Consider the following 15724-nt stretch of genomic DNA (forward strand, 5'->3'; position numbering starts at 1 on the left):
TCAGTTTTTATAAATTAAAATAGACTGAAAAATGTCTTGGGGACATCTTTTGAACGAAATCCCATTTCAGTGACTATTTTGTCTGGACTTCTCAGGTGAAAGAGTTAATCAAAGAATGATATGTCTCTAAAAGATGACTTACGCTGGCAATGAATTCCTTTTAAAACAGCGTCATACTAAAGTTTATTTTTCTTTACACAATTATAGAATTCAGGCAGACAAGGAGACATATATGGAGTTTTCCATTTTTAATATTTGGTTAAACAAAATACATCTTTTGTAAACAAACCCAGCACAAGGCCAACAACAAAAAGGAATAAAAGCAAGAAAAACAAAAAGCCTAGGGTTGCCCGTTATTGGGCATCAGGGTCAGGCCTGTTCACTTCCTTAAAGGAAGTGGGGCTTTTTGCCCTTGGGCATCAGCATGGGTCCCTGTTCCTAAGCACCAGAATTGGATATGAACAGAGAAACCAGCCCTGAAATGTTTAAGCGTCTTTGCATATCCCATTGGCTCATGGACTCCAAGTGCATGGGGACTCTTTTCAAGTGCCATTTGCACAGGCCCAAGCGGATTTGTGGAGAGGAGTTTCCTCTACCCAAGAAATGGCTTACTCTCTGACAGTGCCAGTGGCCCCAAGGTCCTGCTTGTGACAATCAGCAAGGTTGGCTGTAACGTCTGGCTGGTGGTGGTTGGAATGTCATTGTGCAGGGCGGGAAAAGAGCTCCCTGTGGTGCCAAGCAGGTCTGGTGTAGAAAATGGTGCAGAAGAGACTGCGGCCGGTTGCTGAGAAGATATAATGCAGTAGCCGCTTGGTGGCCTTACTCAGCATTAAAAAAACGGCCTTGTTGGATTGAAGATACATGTGCAGAAAAAGTGCTGGTGTCAACATGCACTCCAGTCACAGGGGGGAGAAAGCCCAGCTTCACCCCGTTAAGCTTGCTCAGGATCAACATGCAAGCCCCAGGCTGGCTTTGCTGCTGGAGAGAAGTCTGGCCAGTGGGACAGCTCTCAGACCTGCCACGACCATTGCTCTGAGGGCCAGCAGGTCACCCCTGCCTGCCACCTGCCTTGAGGCAACCACATCCACTTTGGAGACACGCATATGGTATGATACTTATTTCTCCTCTTTTGTTTTCCAAAGTTACAAGAGAAAAGTGGCCTACAACTATTTGAAGAGGTAGGGGCGGGTTGAACTTCCATTGATACAGAGAGGAAATGACATGAAGATGACCAGCCCAGGTCCTATTCCATCCATACAGCTCAGAACCACCCAACCTGAGCTTGGCAACTACAGTGGCAGCCTCCGAGCCTAGAGTGTCTACTGAATTGTGGCTGCCCCTACTCCAAGAAGCTTGTCTTTACAATACTTTCCTCACCCAACTCTGCCCCAAATTAGTGGAATTTGATGTCAAAAGCAGACTTTTTTTTCCTGATTTTGCCAGAGTGAGTGAACTGGGAAAACTGCTCTTTGGCTTCTCTTTTGTCCCAGAGCCTCCTAAATCAATGCTGCGAAATGGTAGGGACAACACTGGAGTGAAGAAACCAAGCCACCCCATGGCTGTCCCAGGTTGGCTTTAGCCACATCCTGTTCAGTATCCTACTCATTTCATACTAGAATATTAGTTAGTTTTTCATTATAAAACTCTGCCGGGTGCGGTGGCTCACGCCTGTAATCCCAGCACTTTGGGAGGCCAAGGCGGGCAGATCACCTGAGGTCGGGAGTTTGAGACCAGCCTGACCAACATGGAGAAACCCCGTCTCTACTAAAAATACAAAATTAGCCAGGCGTGGTGGCAGGCGCCTGTAATCCCAACTACTTGGGAAGCTGAGGCCTGAGAATCGCTTGAACCAGGAGGCGGAGGTTGCAGTGAGCCGAGATGGTGCCATTGCACTCCAGCCTGGGCAACAAGAGTGAAACTCAGTCTCAAAAACAACAACAACAACAAAAAACCTCCATGTATGGCCATAAACCACCCTTAAACCTGGGGATAAGGGTTGGAGACAGCATGCTGTACCGCTGCTAGGGTTTTGGACATGGTTTCCTGAGAGACCTTTATGCTCTGGGTCCTTCAAACCAGTCACATGGGGTTTGTGTGCACTATCTGCAGACCCACTGTTTTCAGACCCAGACAGGATGGAAAGTGGAGGCAGCATCTCTAGGTGAGTCTGGAGCAGCAGTGACAACTCAGCAGAACCTGTGTCAAGTCCTCACAGAAAAGGGAAAATAAGCTAGGATTCCCTCCCCACTCCACTTTCTCCTCTGTCTCTTAAATAAAACAAGGGTTTGTGACCACTGGCCTTAAGTGCACAGAACTCCTACCTTCCTTGCCCAGGAACAAAACACTGAGTAGTTCTTATAACAGTCCACACGTCTGTCCTATTGCACTGTCAGATCTGAAGGGGAAAAACCTGATGAGATGTTTGGGGAAGTGGCAAGGGCAGACCCACTGTAGAGGCCACAGCACGTCACAGAGGACTGAAGGGGCTGAGGCGAGAGGGAGGTTGGGCAGAACTGTTACACATCGGTCCTCCAACTCTGATGAGCCTCTACCTCTTCTGGTACCACCAGCAGGAGTTCACAGTTCTTTCCTCGCAAATGATGTTTTAGAAACTTCCTATGGAAAAAGAGATAGAGAAAATGAAATGCTGGCAAGTTGCAAATTCCAGTCTCAGGACCACAAAGTCACCTGAAACCTCACTCTACCCTCGGCAGTCCAAAACACATCCCTGTAGTCATCTGGTTTTGGAGGGTTCCACATTTGGTTACCCTCCAATCTGTCCAGTTAAAATTCCAACCTGAATTTTGCTCATCCTTGTAGTTACTGCCAAGAGTAGCTGGATCTGTGAATAACAGTACCCAAAGTATATAAAGGACTTTTTTTTTGGTTTGTTTGGAGACGGAGTTTCGCTCTTGTCACCTGGGCTGGAGTGCAATGGCATGATCTCGGCTCATTGCAACCTCTGCCTCCCAGGTTCAAGTGATTCTCCTGCCTCAGCCTCCTGACCAGCTGGGATTACAGGCACCCGCCACCACGCCTGGCTAATTTTTGTATTTTTAGTAGAGACAGAGTTTCACCGTGTTGGCCAGGCTGGTCTCGAACTCCTGACCTCAGGTGATCCACCCGCCTTGGCCTCCCAAAGTGCTGGGATTACAGGTGTGAGCAATCGCCTCTAAAGAACTTTTACAAATGTTCTTTGGTCCTGGGGAAATTCAGTCCTCCCCAGCCTGAATGTTTGTCTTCCTTTCTATGAACTGGCAACTACACTGTCTCAGTTGTCTTAAATGGAGAGAATGTTACAATGCCAGCCCCACCAGACTAGAAGGCTGGTATCCCAGGCTGTGCACCTTCCCTACCAAAAGGACTTAAAAGTACTGATGCGCCATCGAAGATTAAGGTCAGGTCCGAGACACTATGATTCTAAGGCAGGGAGAGAATCCAAGGGCACAGGAATTTCATTTCCTTTGTCAAATAACCAGAGATGAGCTCAGTGTCCCCAGCATAAGAAATGAAGCAGCCTAGCAACTTAGTCACAAAAGGTGCCGATTACCTGAGCTCGCTCTCGCCTCCAATCCACTCGGGCATCTTGAGTTTGGAGTCGAGGTTGTAGTAGGCCCCTCCCACCTCTCGAACACAGATCCAGTGCTGCCTTTTGAGGGGCAGTTTCAGTGGACCCCAGCATAGGCTGGAGGGCAGATTCATGATGAAGCCCATGACGTTAGTGAGGGCAATGACACCGACATCCCTGCAGGGGAGAAATGGTGGCAGGCTCTGATGCAGCCCATTTTCCAGGGTTCCCTGGCTGTAATACCACAACTGGCTACCTCCCCACTCATGCCATGAGCCCAAGTACTAAAAGCTTATACTACAACAGTGCTGTTCTCCATCAAGTCAAGCCTGATTCAGATTACCTGCGCTTGTCCCACCAAACAGCTTCATAGCCTTTGGTCTGAAGTGCTGCCATAATGACATTCACATCGTAGTTGCCATTTCCCAGCATGCTCTTCTTGTGAGGTGTCACCATGGTGTTTGGAGACAACCTACCAATGTGAAAAGAGGAGGGCTGAGACTTGCTGGATGCCTGATCCCCCTGACCCCGCACTACCAGAGACGGAGAGCACTTTACATCACTGCCCCTGGAAGTTAGTTTCCCCACATTCAAGTGCAATTTCCCCAGCTTCTACCTAAGTATTTTGTAAGTGTTCCATGAAGGAGACTCACTTATGAAATCCCAGCCTCCTGCAGCCTTTCTGCTCTTCCTCCTGATACTGATTTTCCTGCCTCATGCAAGCCTTTTTTGTTTTTTAACATTGGAAAATAGGATTCAATCTTTTCATTTGCATGGATAGTAACTGGTGTCACTCCTGCTTTCTAGTTAAGGCCTGCAAACTTGGTAATCATTAATCATTAAATACTCAAAGGCATACAGGAGCCTAGACAGGTGACATAAATGTATAAACTGGGGTTGAATATAAGGCAATAAAAAGTAGTGAGGCCTACTGGAATGCACGACCCACCTAAAGGCATTCTGTGTGTGTGTGTGTGTGTGTGTATAGTACTTGAATAAATTTTTCTTAAAATACCCAATAAATCAACTGAAAAAAAATTTGTGCCAGGCAAACAAAACTCAGCTGCAGCACTGGTTTGCCCACCCAGCTTGAAGCCATTTACTTCCAGGTTTCTTTAGCCAGTCTGTATTTCAAGACAAGGTCCATGCTGAAGGCATTTCTAATTCTATTACTTTGCTTTCATAAACTTGTCAGGCCAGGAGCTGGGGAAAGGCCATTTTGAAGGAAGGGTTCAAGGGGCATACCTTTGGGCTTCGTGTGAAGGGGAGAAAGGGAAGTGTGGCGAGTTCCTCAGGACATAAAGTGCATGATCAAGAGGCTACTACATGCCATCTCCAGAAAAGAATCAAGACGTTAGGCCAAGAACGTCAACTCTAAAAAACTTAAGAAATCTTGTATTTTTAAAATTTTTCTGTGCACAGCAAAAATACTGGTATTTTTTTTTTCTTTTTTTTTGAGTCGGAGTCTTGCTCTGTCGCCCAGGCGGGAGTGCGATGGCACGATCTCAGCCCACTGCAACCTCCGTCTTCTGGGTTCAAGTGATTCTCTTGCCTTAGCCTCCCAAGTAGCTGGAATTACAGGCGCCCGCCACCACGCCCACCTAATTTTTGTATTTTTAGTTGAGATGGGGTTTCACTATGTTGGCCAGGCTGGTTGGTCTCGAACTCCTAACCTTGTGATCCACCCGCCTCAGCCTCCAAAAGTGCTGGGATTACAGGTGTGAGCCACTGAACCCAGCAATACTGGTATTTTTCAAATATAAAACATACTCCTGGCCAGGCGCGGTGGCTCATGCTTGTAATTCCAGCACTCGGAGGCTGAGGTGGGCAGATCACTTGAGGTCAGGAGTTCAAGACCAGCCTGGGTAACATGGTAAAACCCCGTCTCTACTAAAAATACAAAAATTAGCCAGGCGTGGTGGTGGCATGCCTGTAGTCTCAACTACTCAGGAGGCTGAGGCAGCTAACTGCTTGAACGTAGGAGGCAGAGGCTGCAGTGAGCCGAACGTAGGAGGCAGAGGCTGGATGTCACCACTGCATCCAGCCTGGGTGACAGAGCAAGACTCCATCTCAAAAAACAAACAAACAAACAAAACAAAACCCCATGCTCCTGGCCGGGAGTGGTGGCTCACACCTGCAATCCCAGCACTTTGGGAGGCCAAGGTGGGAGTATCGCTTGAGCCTGGGAGTTAGAGACCAGCTTGGGCAACATGGCAAAACACTGTCTCTGCAAAAAATACAAAAATTAGGTGGGCATGGTGGCATGTGCCTATGGTCCCAGCTACTCGGGAGGCTGAGGTGGGAAGATCACCTGAGCCAGGGAAGTCAAGGCTGTGGTGAGCCATGACTGCACTCCAGCCTGGGTGATAGTAAGACCCTGTCTCAAAAAAAAAAAAAAAAACACCCACAAAATTAAAAACAACAAACATACTCCTGCCACTGCTTAAAACCTTCTGATGGCACCTAAAGTACTTAAATACACTCTAAACTACTTCCTTTGGCGTGCAAGGCCCTCAAGGTCCTGCAGATCTCATCTCTTACCTTTTATTACACTGACCTTCTTACTGTTCCCTAAAAACAAAGCTCTTTTTCTCAGTGTGCACTCATGCACTCACTGTTCCCGCTGTCTAGAATGTTCTTTCTGTAGTTCCTTATTGTTTGGGTGTCAAATGTTACTGCCAGAGAGGCCTTTTCTTTTCTTTTTCTTTTTTTGAGACAGAGTCTGGCTCTGTCGCCCAGGCTGGAGTGCAATGGAGCGATCTCAGCTTACTACAACCTCCGGAGAGGCCTTTTCTTGACCACCCAACCATAAGTTTCTCCCAGTCACTACCTCACATCAACCTTTTGATTTAATTACAGCCCTGTCACTACCAGATGTGTTTCTCACTGGTCTGTTTTTCTACACTAGACTGACAGCAGGGGACTAGACTGACAGCAGGGGCCTTGACTATCTGTGAACGCTACACTGCTAGGGCCTAAAGAGTGCCTGGCACAAGACAGGTGCTCAAGGAATGTTTGCTGAAATGTTCAGTGTTTATTTTTGTTATCCTTCTCCTTCCCTGTAAACATTAGTAACTGACTCTTAAAAGGGCTTATATGCTCATCTCCAGGGCTAGCAAAGAAATCTGCAACCAAACTTTATCTTACCTGTAATAATAACTATCACTTATTGAAAAACCTCTGTGCCAAGCACTATGATAAGGTACTTTAATTTGCATTTCATTTAATCTTCACAATAAACCTATGAGGATATGAATTATTTCTATTGTATAGGTCCATAAAACTGAAGTTTGGTGGTTTTAACTGACCTGCCCATGAGCACTTACAAGTGACAGAACTAGGATTCCACCGTGGATTCATTTGAATCCAAAGTTATGCTTGCTGTCTTACAGCAAGGACCCAAGAATCAGAGTGGCAGGGGATGGGGGCTTGAAAAGAAGAGAGGCCAGCTACATCCCTGAGGACTGGGGCTGAAACATAGCTTAAAATGACAAAGGCTCTCCATGGGTACTCGCACATTTGGATTAAATGAGAACACACTGCCAGGTGCAGTGGCTCACGCCTGTTATCCCAGCACTTTGGGAGGCCGAGGTGGGAGGATCACCTGAGGCCAGGAGTTTGAGACCAGCTTGGCCAACATAGTGAAACCCCATCTCTACTAAAAATACAAAAAAATTAGCCAGGCGTGGTGGCAGGTGCCTGTAATCCCAGCTACTCGGGAGGCTGAGGCAGGAGGATCGCTTGAACCTGGGAGGCAGAGGTTGCAGTGAGCCGAGATCATGACATTGCACTCCAGCCTGGGCAACAAGAGCAAAACTCTGTCTCAAAAAAAAAAAAAAGAAAAAGAAAAAAAGAGAACAGAACACATATGAAAGAAGGCCTAGCCCCAGATATAATTGGCTCCTTTCCCTTTCCCAAGTTTCTTGTTCCTTTCACTGAAGTCTCTGACCAGTATATGAATGAAGGCTGCAACAAGGAAAATGCTGAGTCTTCCACCTCATTCACCATCTAACTCCCTACCAGGCTCAAACCTTAGAGCAGCGCTTCCCAAGGGTGCTCCTGGAGATGCCATTTCTATGTTCATTAACAGAGGATCCCAGAAGGCATCCAATACAATAACAGCTGAATGAACCAAGTAGGTAAATGGGTTTCCTGCAGAATTCTTGGAGTCCCTAACATGCTAATCTTCACCTTGAATCTCAAGGAAAGGGGATTATAAAATATGCTTCAGTTCCCAAACAAATTTGACCACACATTTGTTTTGAGGTGTACCTTACAGAACTAGCGTTCCAATCATCTTTCTTCCCTGTCCTTCATCTTCTGTCTTGGATTCAAATCCTTTCCTATTACCACTCCATCTCTCTCCTAACCAGAGGCTCCTCACCTCACACCTTGACTTCTGAAACAGACTCCTAAAAATTGATCACTTTGCTTCCAAGCGCTCCTTCCACCAATTCAGCCTCTATGTTCCTGCCAAATTCACCAAGGCATCAATTCACTTCCCTTTGTATATATAGGAACTGACAATGGTACCAACTCTAGTTGGCCAGTTCTACACTTCCTGGCCCCACTTGGCCAGCTATATCCCTCTCACTGGGCTTAGTGCACTTTAGGCACCATGATCATATGGCCTTTATTCTATTTTTTCTTCCTCTGTCACCTAGGCTGGATTACAGTGGTATGATTGTGGCTCACTGTAGCCCCAAACTCCTGGGCTCAACTGATTCTCCTGTCTCAGCCTCCCTCTTGAGCCACTGTGCCCAGCAGCCTCTATTCTTTTATCCTATTTCCTGTTCCAAGCCAAATCCTACAGCTTCTTCACACCCTATCTCTTCCACGGGATCTTCCCTGGATCCTCTGTAAAAAAGGGAGGGAGAGTGAGGACCATACATATCTGAGTTCATATCCTAGCACCGATCAACACTAACTGTGGGATTTAATCTCCATGCCTGTTACCTTGCCTGTAAAAATGGAAATAATTACTATTTTATAGGACTGTTGGAGAATTCAGTTATTTCATATATGTTCAATCAAACACTAAATCCCTGGATAGTTTTTTACTCTATATCCCTCACAGCTAGGCACTGGCAACTCAATAAACACATGTTGGGCAATTTGAATACAGGAAATGTTGAGTAGCTTCCATCTCATTCTAGAGGAATGGTCATTTGAATAAGTGGGGCCCACCCAGTGTATTCACCACACCAGCACTTGCTTGTACTTTTAACAGTAATCAAGTGGCCACTGTGTTAGCTGCTTTTATGGGCTTTATCACTTCCAGCCATCTTGAGATACCATAAACATGGAAGCTGAGGTGCAAAGGTTATGGTGACTTGCATAGTCAGGCACAGCTGGTGAGTGGCAGGGCCAGGGTCAGCCTCTACCCTAAGACAATACTGAACAGTGCTCTGGATATTTCAACACACCAGTCCCACTGAGTTCCATGGGATCCTGATGATTCCAGTGGAAAGTATTCTTGAGACTCCTTGGCAAACTCCTGTTCGGGACTGTCTTAATGATTTCCATAGAAATTCTGGGCTACAAAGTGAGCCTCTCACTTCTGTCATCCACAGCCAGAGGTTAGAGCCATGAGATGTGAAGTGATGTAAAAGTAAAAAGACGGGCCGGGCGCAGTGGCTCAGGCCTGTAATCCCAGCACTCTGGGAGGCCGAGGTGGATGGTTCATGAGGTCAGAAGATCGAGACCATCCTGGCTAACACGGTGAAACCCCATCTCTACTAAAAATACAAAAAAGTAGCCGGGCATGGTGGTGGGCGCCTGTAGTTCCAGCTACTTGGGAGGCTGAGGCAGGAGAATGGCCTGAACCTGGGAGGCGGAGCTTGCAGTGAGCCAAGATCGCGCCACTGCAATCCAGCCTGGACAACAGAGCGAGAGACTCAGTCTCAAAAAAAAAAAAAAAAAAAAAAAGTGAAAAGACGGGCTCTAGTCCAGGTCTCCCCACTGTCTGTGTCCTCAGATAAGTCCCTGTTCCTCTCTCGTGGTTTCCACTGTGTCTGACTATGGTGATGATTTTGGATATTAATGAAAAAGGAGATGGGAGACATTTCATCAATATTCTTTTCCCCGCCCTAATTCTTTCTTTCCTTATCAGATCTGAAGAGATGTGACATCAGAAAATATGGTTCAGAACTTCCTGATGTTTCTAAATCAGGCATGGGTCAAAGAGCTAGGCACCCATTAGTAACCTGTAGGTGTTAGCTATTATTACTACGTGTTTGCCTAGCCCTTGGACAAGAGAATTCAAGTCTCTAGAGGTTAATACTTAACAACAACTTTTCTCAGTTATAACCACCATACTTCTAAATGTGGCCCCTTCCACCTGCTCAAGGACTATGTAATGGGGAGGCTGGAATAGTCACCCTCTGTGGTAGAGAATGCTAATTGTTCACCAATATCCCCAATCTCTTTGTTCCTTCCAACTTTCATTAGATTTTTTTCCCTTGATACCAAGCTACTTTTTGCCTAGATTTTTTTTTTTTTTGAGATAAGGTCTCACTCTTTTGCCCAGGCTGGAATGCAGTGGCACGAACATGGCTCACTGCAGCCTCGACCTCCTGGACTCAAGCCATCCTCCCATCTCAGCCTCCCAAGTAGCTGGACTACAGGCGCGAGACCCCATGTCTAGCTAATTTTTAAATTTTTTGTGGATAGGGTCTCACTATGTTGCCCAGGCTGGTCTCAAACTGCTGGACTGAAGCCATCCACCCAACTCGGCCTCCCAAAGTGCTGGGATTACAGGCATAAGCCACCAAGCCCAGCTGTGGTTAAATTTTAATATTAAATATCCAAGGCCGGGCACGGTGGCTCATGCCTGTAATCCCAGCACTTTGGGAGGCCAAGGTGGGTGGATCACGAGGTCAGGAGTTTGAGACCAGCCTGGCCAACATGGTGAAACCCTGTCTCTACCAAAAATACTAAAATTAGCCGGATATGGTGGCGGGCGTCTATACTCTCAGCTACTCAGGAGGCTGAGGCAGGAGGATTCCTTGAACCCGGAAGGTGGAGGCTGCAGTGAGCCCAGATCACGCCACTGCAATCCAGCCTAGGCAGACAGAGCAAGACTCCGTCTCGGGTGGGGGGGAAAAATCCTATTTGGGAGAGGAATGCAGAACTAGATGTAAGAATCTGATCACTAAAAAACTGGGATGAGTCTAGTGAAAATGTTTCAGGCCTGAGCATTTTCAAAACCACCTAGCAAAGCTGCCATCACATAATTTGATTTCTATGACCCTTTTTTTCAAACCTTAGACCCCCTTTTTTTTTTTGAGAGATGGGAGTCTCACTCTGTTGCCCACGCTACAGTACAGTGGTGCAATCTTGGCTCACTGCAACCTCCACCTCCCGGGTTCAAGCGATTCTCCTGCCTCAGTTTCCCGAGTAGCTGGGACTACAGGCATGCACCATCACGCCCAGCTAATTTTTGTTTTTTTTAATAGAGACATGGTTTTGCTATATGTTGGCCAGGCTGGTCTCAAACTCCTAACCCCAGGTGATGTGCCCACCTCTGCCTCCCAGAGTGCTGGGATTACATGCATGAGCCACCGTGCCTGGCCCACATTCTTTATATAAAATGATGAGATCTAATATCTACATCTGTATACATATACACTGATGACACTTGCCCAGTTTATCTTTTCTCCGATTTCACAGGTTGAAAACAGATGCTTTTTAAACAAATGACCTCTTTTTGCAGATGTTACCACTATGTTCAAATCCTGGACCAAGCCTCTGACACACCTGACTTCTCTCTTCCTGTCCTTGTTGCCGCCATGTTGAGTCATTAGCTTAGCTCTGAGTTCCTATTCATTTGTAAGCATGAATCATCCCATATCCACAACTCTATTGAAACTCCACCCTGCTTTTGTATTTTGCTTCTTTTTTCTGGCTAAAATTCAACTGCTAGGATGAACTTCCTCTCAACAAATAGTGCTTATCGACATTTCCCTCCCATTTCTACCATTCACTAGCCACACTTTTAAACAGCATAGGATAATATCTGCTAAGGTCCAAATTGATCACTTTTCACTTTTTAATTGCTCTGAATGCCAGGGTTCTAACTTCACTTAAATCTAATCTCAAGGCCTGGTTAAAGCATAGCTGAGATGTGCTTCTCAGGGGCTGAGGCCTGTTTGACTTGTTTTCTCTATGGTGCCTCATAGTGCCTGGCACTCTGCAGGCAGCTAGTCAATGTTTGTTTAAAAAATTCCATCTTCTCTCCCTCACCTCTTCTCCCTTTGCTTTTTCCTCTAGATTCCTTTCACACTTCTGTATTTTTTGTTCCTACCTACTCATACATTCTTTCAATATAAAATACTCTACACAGAATTCCACTTCTGGAGTTGGGACAGAATACATGCCCTTATGTGCTGGCTTGCCAGCACTTTTTGGATCTTTATATTATGCTGCTAGAATTGGGGAATGCAGTACAATTTGCTAAAGCTTCAAAAGGAATAGGATCTTAGTTCCATGTAGGCATTTAGCAAATATTTAGCATTCTTGTATTCAGGAGAACAAAGCTGAGAAACTCTTGTTATCATCCACACACACTTGATGAGCACAGTCCAGAACGTCAGTGCTGGCCCAGCTCAGCAGCTGGAGGAACAGCTACTGATAGCACTCTACAGGCGCTTCCAGTACTCGAGAAACAAGAGAGCGGTTAGCGGGGCAGGTTCTAGAGTCAAAAGGCGTGGGGCCAAATTCTGCCATCAATAGCTGTGAACTCTCTGTGCCATGATTTCCTCAACTGGAAAAATGGGCAGCAACAGAATCCATCTTGGAAGATCAGTGTGAGGACTGAGTGGACACAAGGAAAGCACTCAGAACGGTGCTTTGCACCAAGTGTTCATGTGTGTTAGTGATCCCATCATTATTCCCATAGTCAGATCAGGGGCCAAATGTACAGAAGTGAAAACTTTTCTACCAGAGTGTGACTGGATACACAGAATCTTGTTTCTGGAATTTATTTACTAGTAGGTGAAACTGGGCAAATCGCCTAAAATGAATCCTAGTTTCCTAAGTTCATCACTGATAAGGTTGTTGCAAGATTGTTCATACATATCACAAAGTACTAAGCCATTGAGGTACTCACCCTCAGTCCTTTCCTTCTCCCTAGTTTTAGCTCAGGAAATAATTTGCAAATATCTGATTACGAGTAGGAGAAATACTAATGGCTGGCCAAAAGGAAGCATGTACTGGGTCCTCCTTTCAGTGACATGACCTGATGATCTGAGACAAATTATTTTATCTCCCAGTGCCCCAGGTCCTGCAGAGTCAATTCTACTTGCTGCCAGATAATGGCCATGATGCAAATGATATATTAGCTCTGGTAAGGCATTACTCTGGTTACTACTGGCATTGGAAAATAATTACTTTCATTACAGTTTTGTCTGCATCTGGGGATTAACATTCTTCTAAGAGTAGGCCTTTGGCTCTTTCAGGGCAAATGGTCCACACCTGTGTTTTACAAATCACCCCAAATAGGTTGCTTCCAGCTGTAATTCTGGTCCCTATGTGGCAACAATTTCATTTCCAAGCTAAGAGAGTAAGAAAAAGGTCTTCTGGAATTGCTAATATGCACTGCTTGAAGAATGCTTGAGCTTCTCTGCAGCGAGGACTGCGCGGGCCTAACTCCTTCTAGTCGGGGTCATCAGGCAAGATCACCACCTGAGTTGCTATGGACTGCAGACATGCTGTTGTGTCCATTAAGACACCACAGAACTGACTCTCAAAACCTTTAATAAAGTAATTCTAGAAAATCAAAGCAAAGAGAAAAAAGTTGAACTTCTTCTTTTGTTTTTCCGAGACCTGTCACCCAGGCTGGAGTGCAGAGTGGTGCAATCTTGGCTCACTGCAACCTCCACTTCCCAAGTTTATGCGATTCTCCTGCCTCAGCCTCCCGACTAGCTGGGACTACAGGCGTGCACCACCACGCCGGGCTAATTTTTGTATTTTTAGTAGACACGGGGTTCCACCATGTTGGACAGGCTGGTCTCAAACTCCTGAACTCAGGTGATCCGCCCTCCTTGGCCTCCCAAAGTGCTGAGATTACACCGTACTTGGCCAAAACCTGAACCTCTATTAACCTGTGGGGTGGCATTTGTTCTAAGTGGGTAAGAAAGGTCATCTAGAATAAAGGAGAAAGAAGAGATCTGCAGTCAACTTCAAATTATAGCTTTGCTATTTAGAAGCTATTTGGACATATTACCTGACCTTTCTGCCTATTAGTATAATACAGGCAGTGAAATGACTGTTGGGAGAGCCTCACAAAGCAATGTATGAACAGCACTACTGTCAGCACATGGCCTCACAGAAAAGCTGAGCATTGTGTATACATCTTGCTTGTGGTACCCACCACATTCCACCTTCAAAGACAGGTGACTGAACGTGTACGTATCTAGTCCCACTTCTAGACTGTAAACTCCTCGGCAGCAGAACTTTACAGGCATTATAGCATAGTGGTCAACAGCATAGATATAAGAATTCAACCCCAGCTCCAAGTCTTGTTATCTTGGGCGAGGTACTGAACTAAATGTGTCTTCATCAGTAAAATGGAAATAACATCACGTATTAACACGTATTCCACGGGACTGCTGAACAGATCACTCAAGAAAACACAGCTGAGGCTATGAGTACTTTCCTAGCCCACCGTAAGTGCCCGATAAATGGTAGTGATTATCTTTTCCTGTCTTGTGTTCCTTATACCTGCTAACGGAATCTAGCTAATACCTACAGCTTTGAAGGTTTATGAAGCTGAGACACTGTCCCACCCACAGAAATCCAGAAATATCAGTATCAAGATGCCAAGGAGAAGGGTCCCCTACCTCTGGAAAATCTCTTGCAGCGTATCCCGGGTGAAGGCATTGCTGTCCTGGAAGACGTTATTGAGGGCGTGGAGGGCACAAAGCTCCCTGCGCTGTTTCTCATGGTAGATTTGTGGGGGTGCTGCCTGGGGCAGCTCCAATGATTCAGATTTGGCCTTGTCTCCTTTCCATGGCACACAACTCATGTTTTTTGTTTTAGGTTCCAGAGATGGCTATAAACACCCCACTCTTCCCTCTAGAGGAAGAATGTAAGCTTCTCAGTCTTCCGGATTCCTGAGGTCCACCTTATTCTCTGGTGTCCATGATTTATGCTTTGTCACTGGGAGAAAAGATTGGAATCAAAAGGAAAAAAAACCCCACCTCTTCTCTCTTCTCAATAGAAAAATAACTTTTGGATTACTTTTATTTTGCTACCACTGTCAAAGTGCAGAATTTAAAAAAACACATAAAACGTAAGACCTTGTTTCCGTTTCCCCACCCTTCCCTCCCACCCCCCTCCAAAATCCCCACGATTTTCTTGCTGTTTCCCTCTGCAAATGCCAGGCCTCAAAGCAGGAGGACCGAACACAATCGGTCACATCGCTCCTTTTCCTCCATTTCTTTCGAACCACGACGCCAATGACTCGGGAGACAAGGCCTTGGGTGACGGATAAATTTAGCGCACGAGTCGAGTAGCTAGCGCGGGCCGGCAGGCGTGGGACCGCGAGCCGCGCGGGGGCCTCGGGGGCAGCCCTCCATCCCCTCGGGTACGGTGGGGCCCGCAGGGCGCGGCTCCCTCGGAAGGCGCGGACTCTCGCCCTCTGGCCGCGGCCCTGCGGAGGAGGAGACAACTCCGGTCAGCGGTGAGCGGGCGCGGGAAGTGCGCGGCGGGGCCGGCCCCTGCCCGAGGGAAGGTTCCGCGCGGCGACGGGCTGGCCCGCGAGGGGTGGGGCCGGACAGTCAGCCTCGCGCTCCCGGGCCCGCGCCCACCCGGCTCGCAGCCCCTACACAAACCTCCCCGCCCGTCACGTGAGCGCAGGCCCAGACGCCCTCCCGCCGCGCCCCCGGCCGCAGACCCCAGCACCGCCGGGACTGCTCGCCGCTGGCGGTCCCCTCACCGCAGCCGGCCGCCACCTGGAGTGCGCGCCGCCAACTGGGCCGTGCGGGCGGGCGGGCGCGCGCACCTGAGCCCGGCGTCAGCGGCCCCCGCCCGGCGCGTGCTCCGGAAACGCCCTCCCGCGCCGTCCTCACTCCTCCCAGCCGTGGCGTCACGCCTGACGTAGGTCTGACGTCATCGGCACCGGCCTGGCAGCCGTAGACGCCAGGCGTTTAGGGG

General features: G+C 47.2%; 1 protein-coding gene across 5 annotated transcripts; it reads right to left on the bottom strand.

The window, feature by feature from the left end:
* Nucleotides 1–233: 233 nt before the first annotated feature.
* Nucleotides 234–15659, bottom strand: JOSD1 (Josephin domain containing 1). 5 transcript variants are annotated; one of them, XM_019018513.4, is made up of 5 exons: nt 15507–15659; nt 14410–15221; nt 3912–4040; nt 3551–3745; nt 234–2616 (listed from the first exon to the last, which is right to left on the bottom strand). In XM_019018513.4, exons 2-5 carry the CDS (start codon nt 14592–14594, stop codon nt 2517–2519), a joined length of 609 nt encoding a protein of 202 aa, XP_018874058.1. In that variant the 5' UTR covers nt 14595–15221; nt 15507–15659; the 3' UTR covers nt 234–2516. The 5 variants fall into 5 exon arrangements, with proteins under 5 accessions (XP_018874058.1, XP_063561114.1, XP_055230634.1 ...); XM_063705044.1 differs by having other exon boundaries at nt 15523–15639; XM_055374659.2 differs by having other exon boundaries at nt 15403–15637.
* Between the last annotated feature and the right edge of the window lie 65 nt (nt 15660–15724).

The sequence above is a fragment of the Gorilla gorilla genome, chromosome 23, assembly GCF_029281585.2.
Source record: "Gorilla gorilla gorilla isolate KB3781 chromosome 23, NHGRI_mGorGor1-v2.1_pri, whole genome shotgun sequence".
NCBI lineage: Eukaryota > Metazoa > Chordata > Mammalia > Primates > Hominidae > Gorilla > Gorilla gorilla.

Coding starts and splice junctions, on each gene's coding strand:
- JOSD1 (XM_019018513.4), bottom strand. CDS start 14,594: ATGAGTTGTGTGCCATGGAAAGGAGACAAGGCCAAATCTGAATCATTG. Junction 3,746..3,911: donor GTTTGGTGGGACAAGCGCAG/GTAATCTGAATC, acceptor TCTCCCCTGCAG/GGATGTCGGTGTCATTGCCC. Junction 2,617..3,550: donor GGAGGCGAGAGCGAGCTCAG/GTAATCGGCACC, acceptor CTTTTTCCATAG/GAAGTTTCTAAAACATCATT.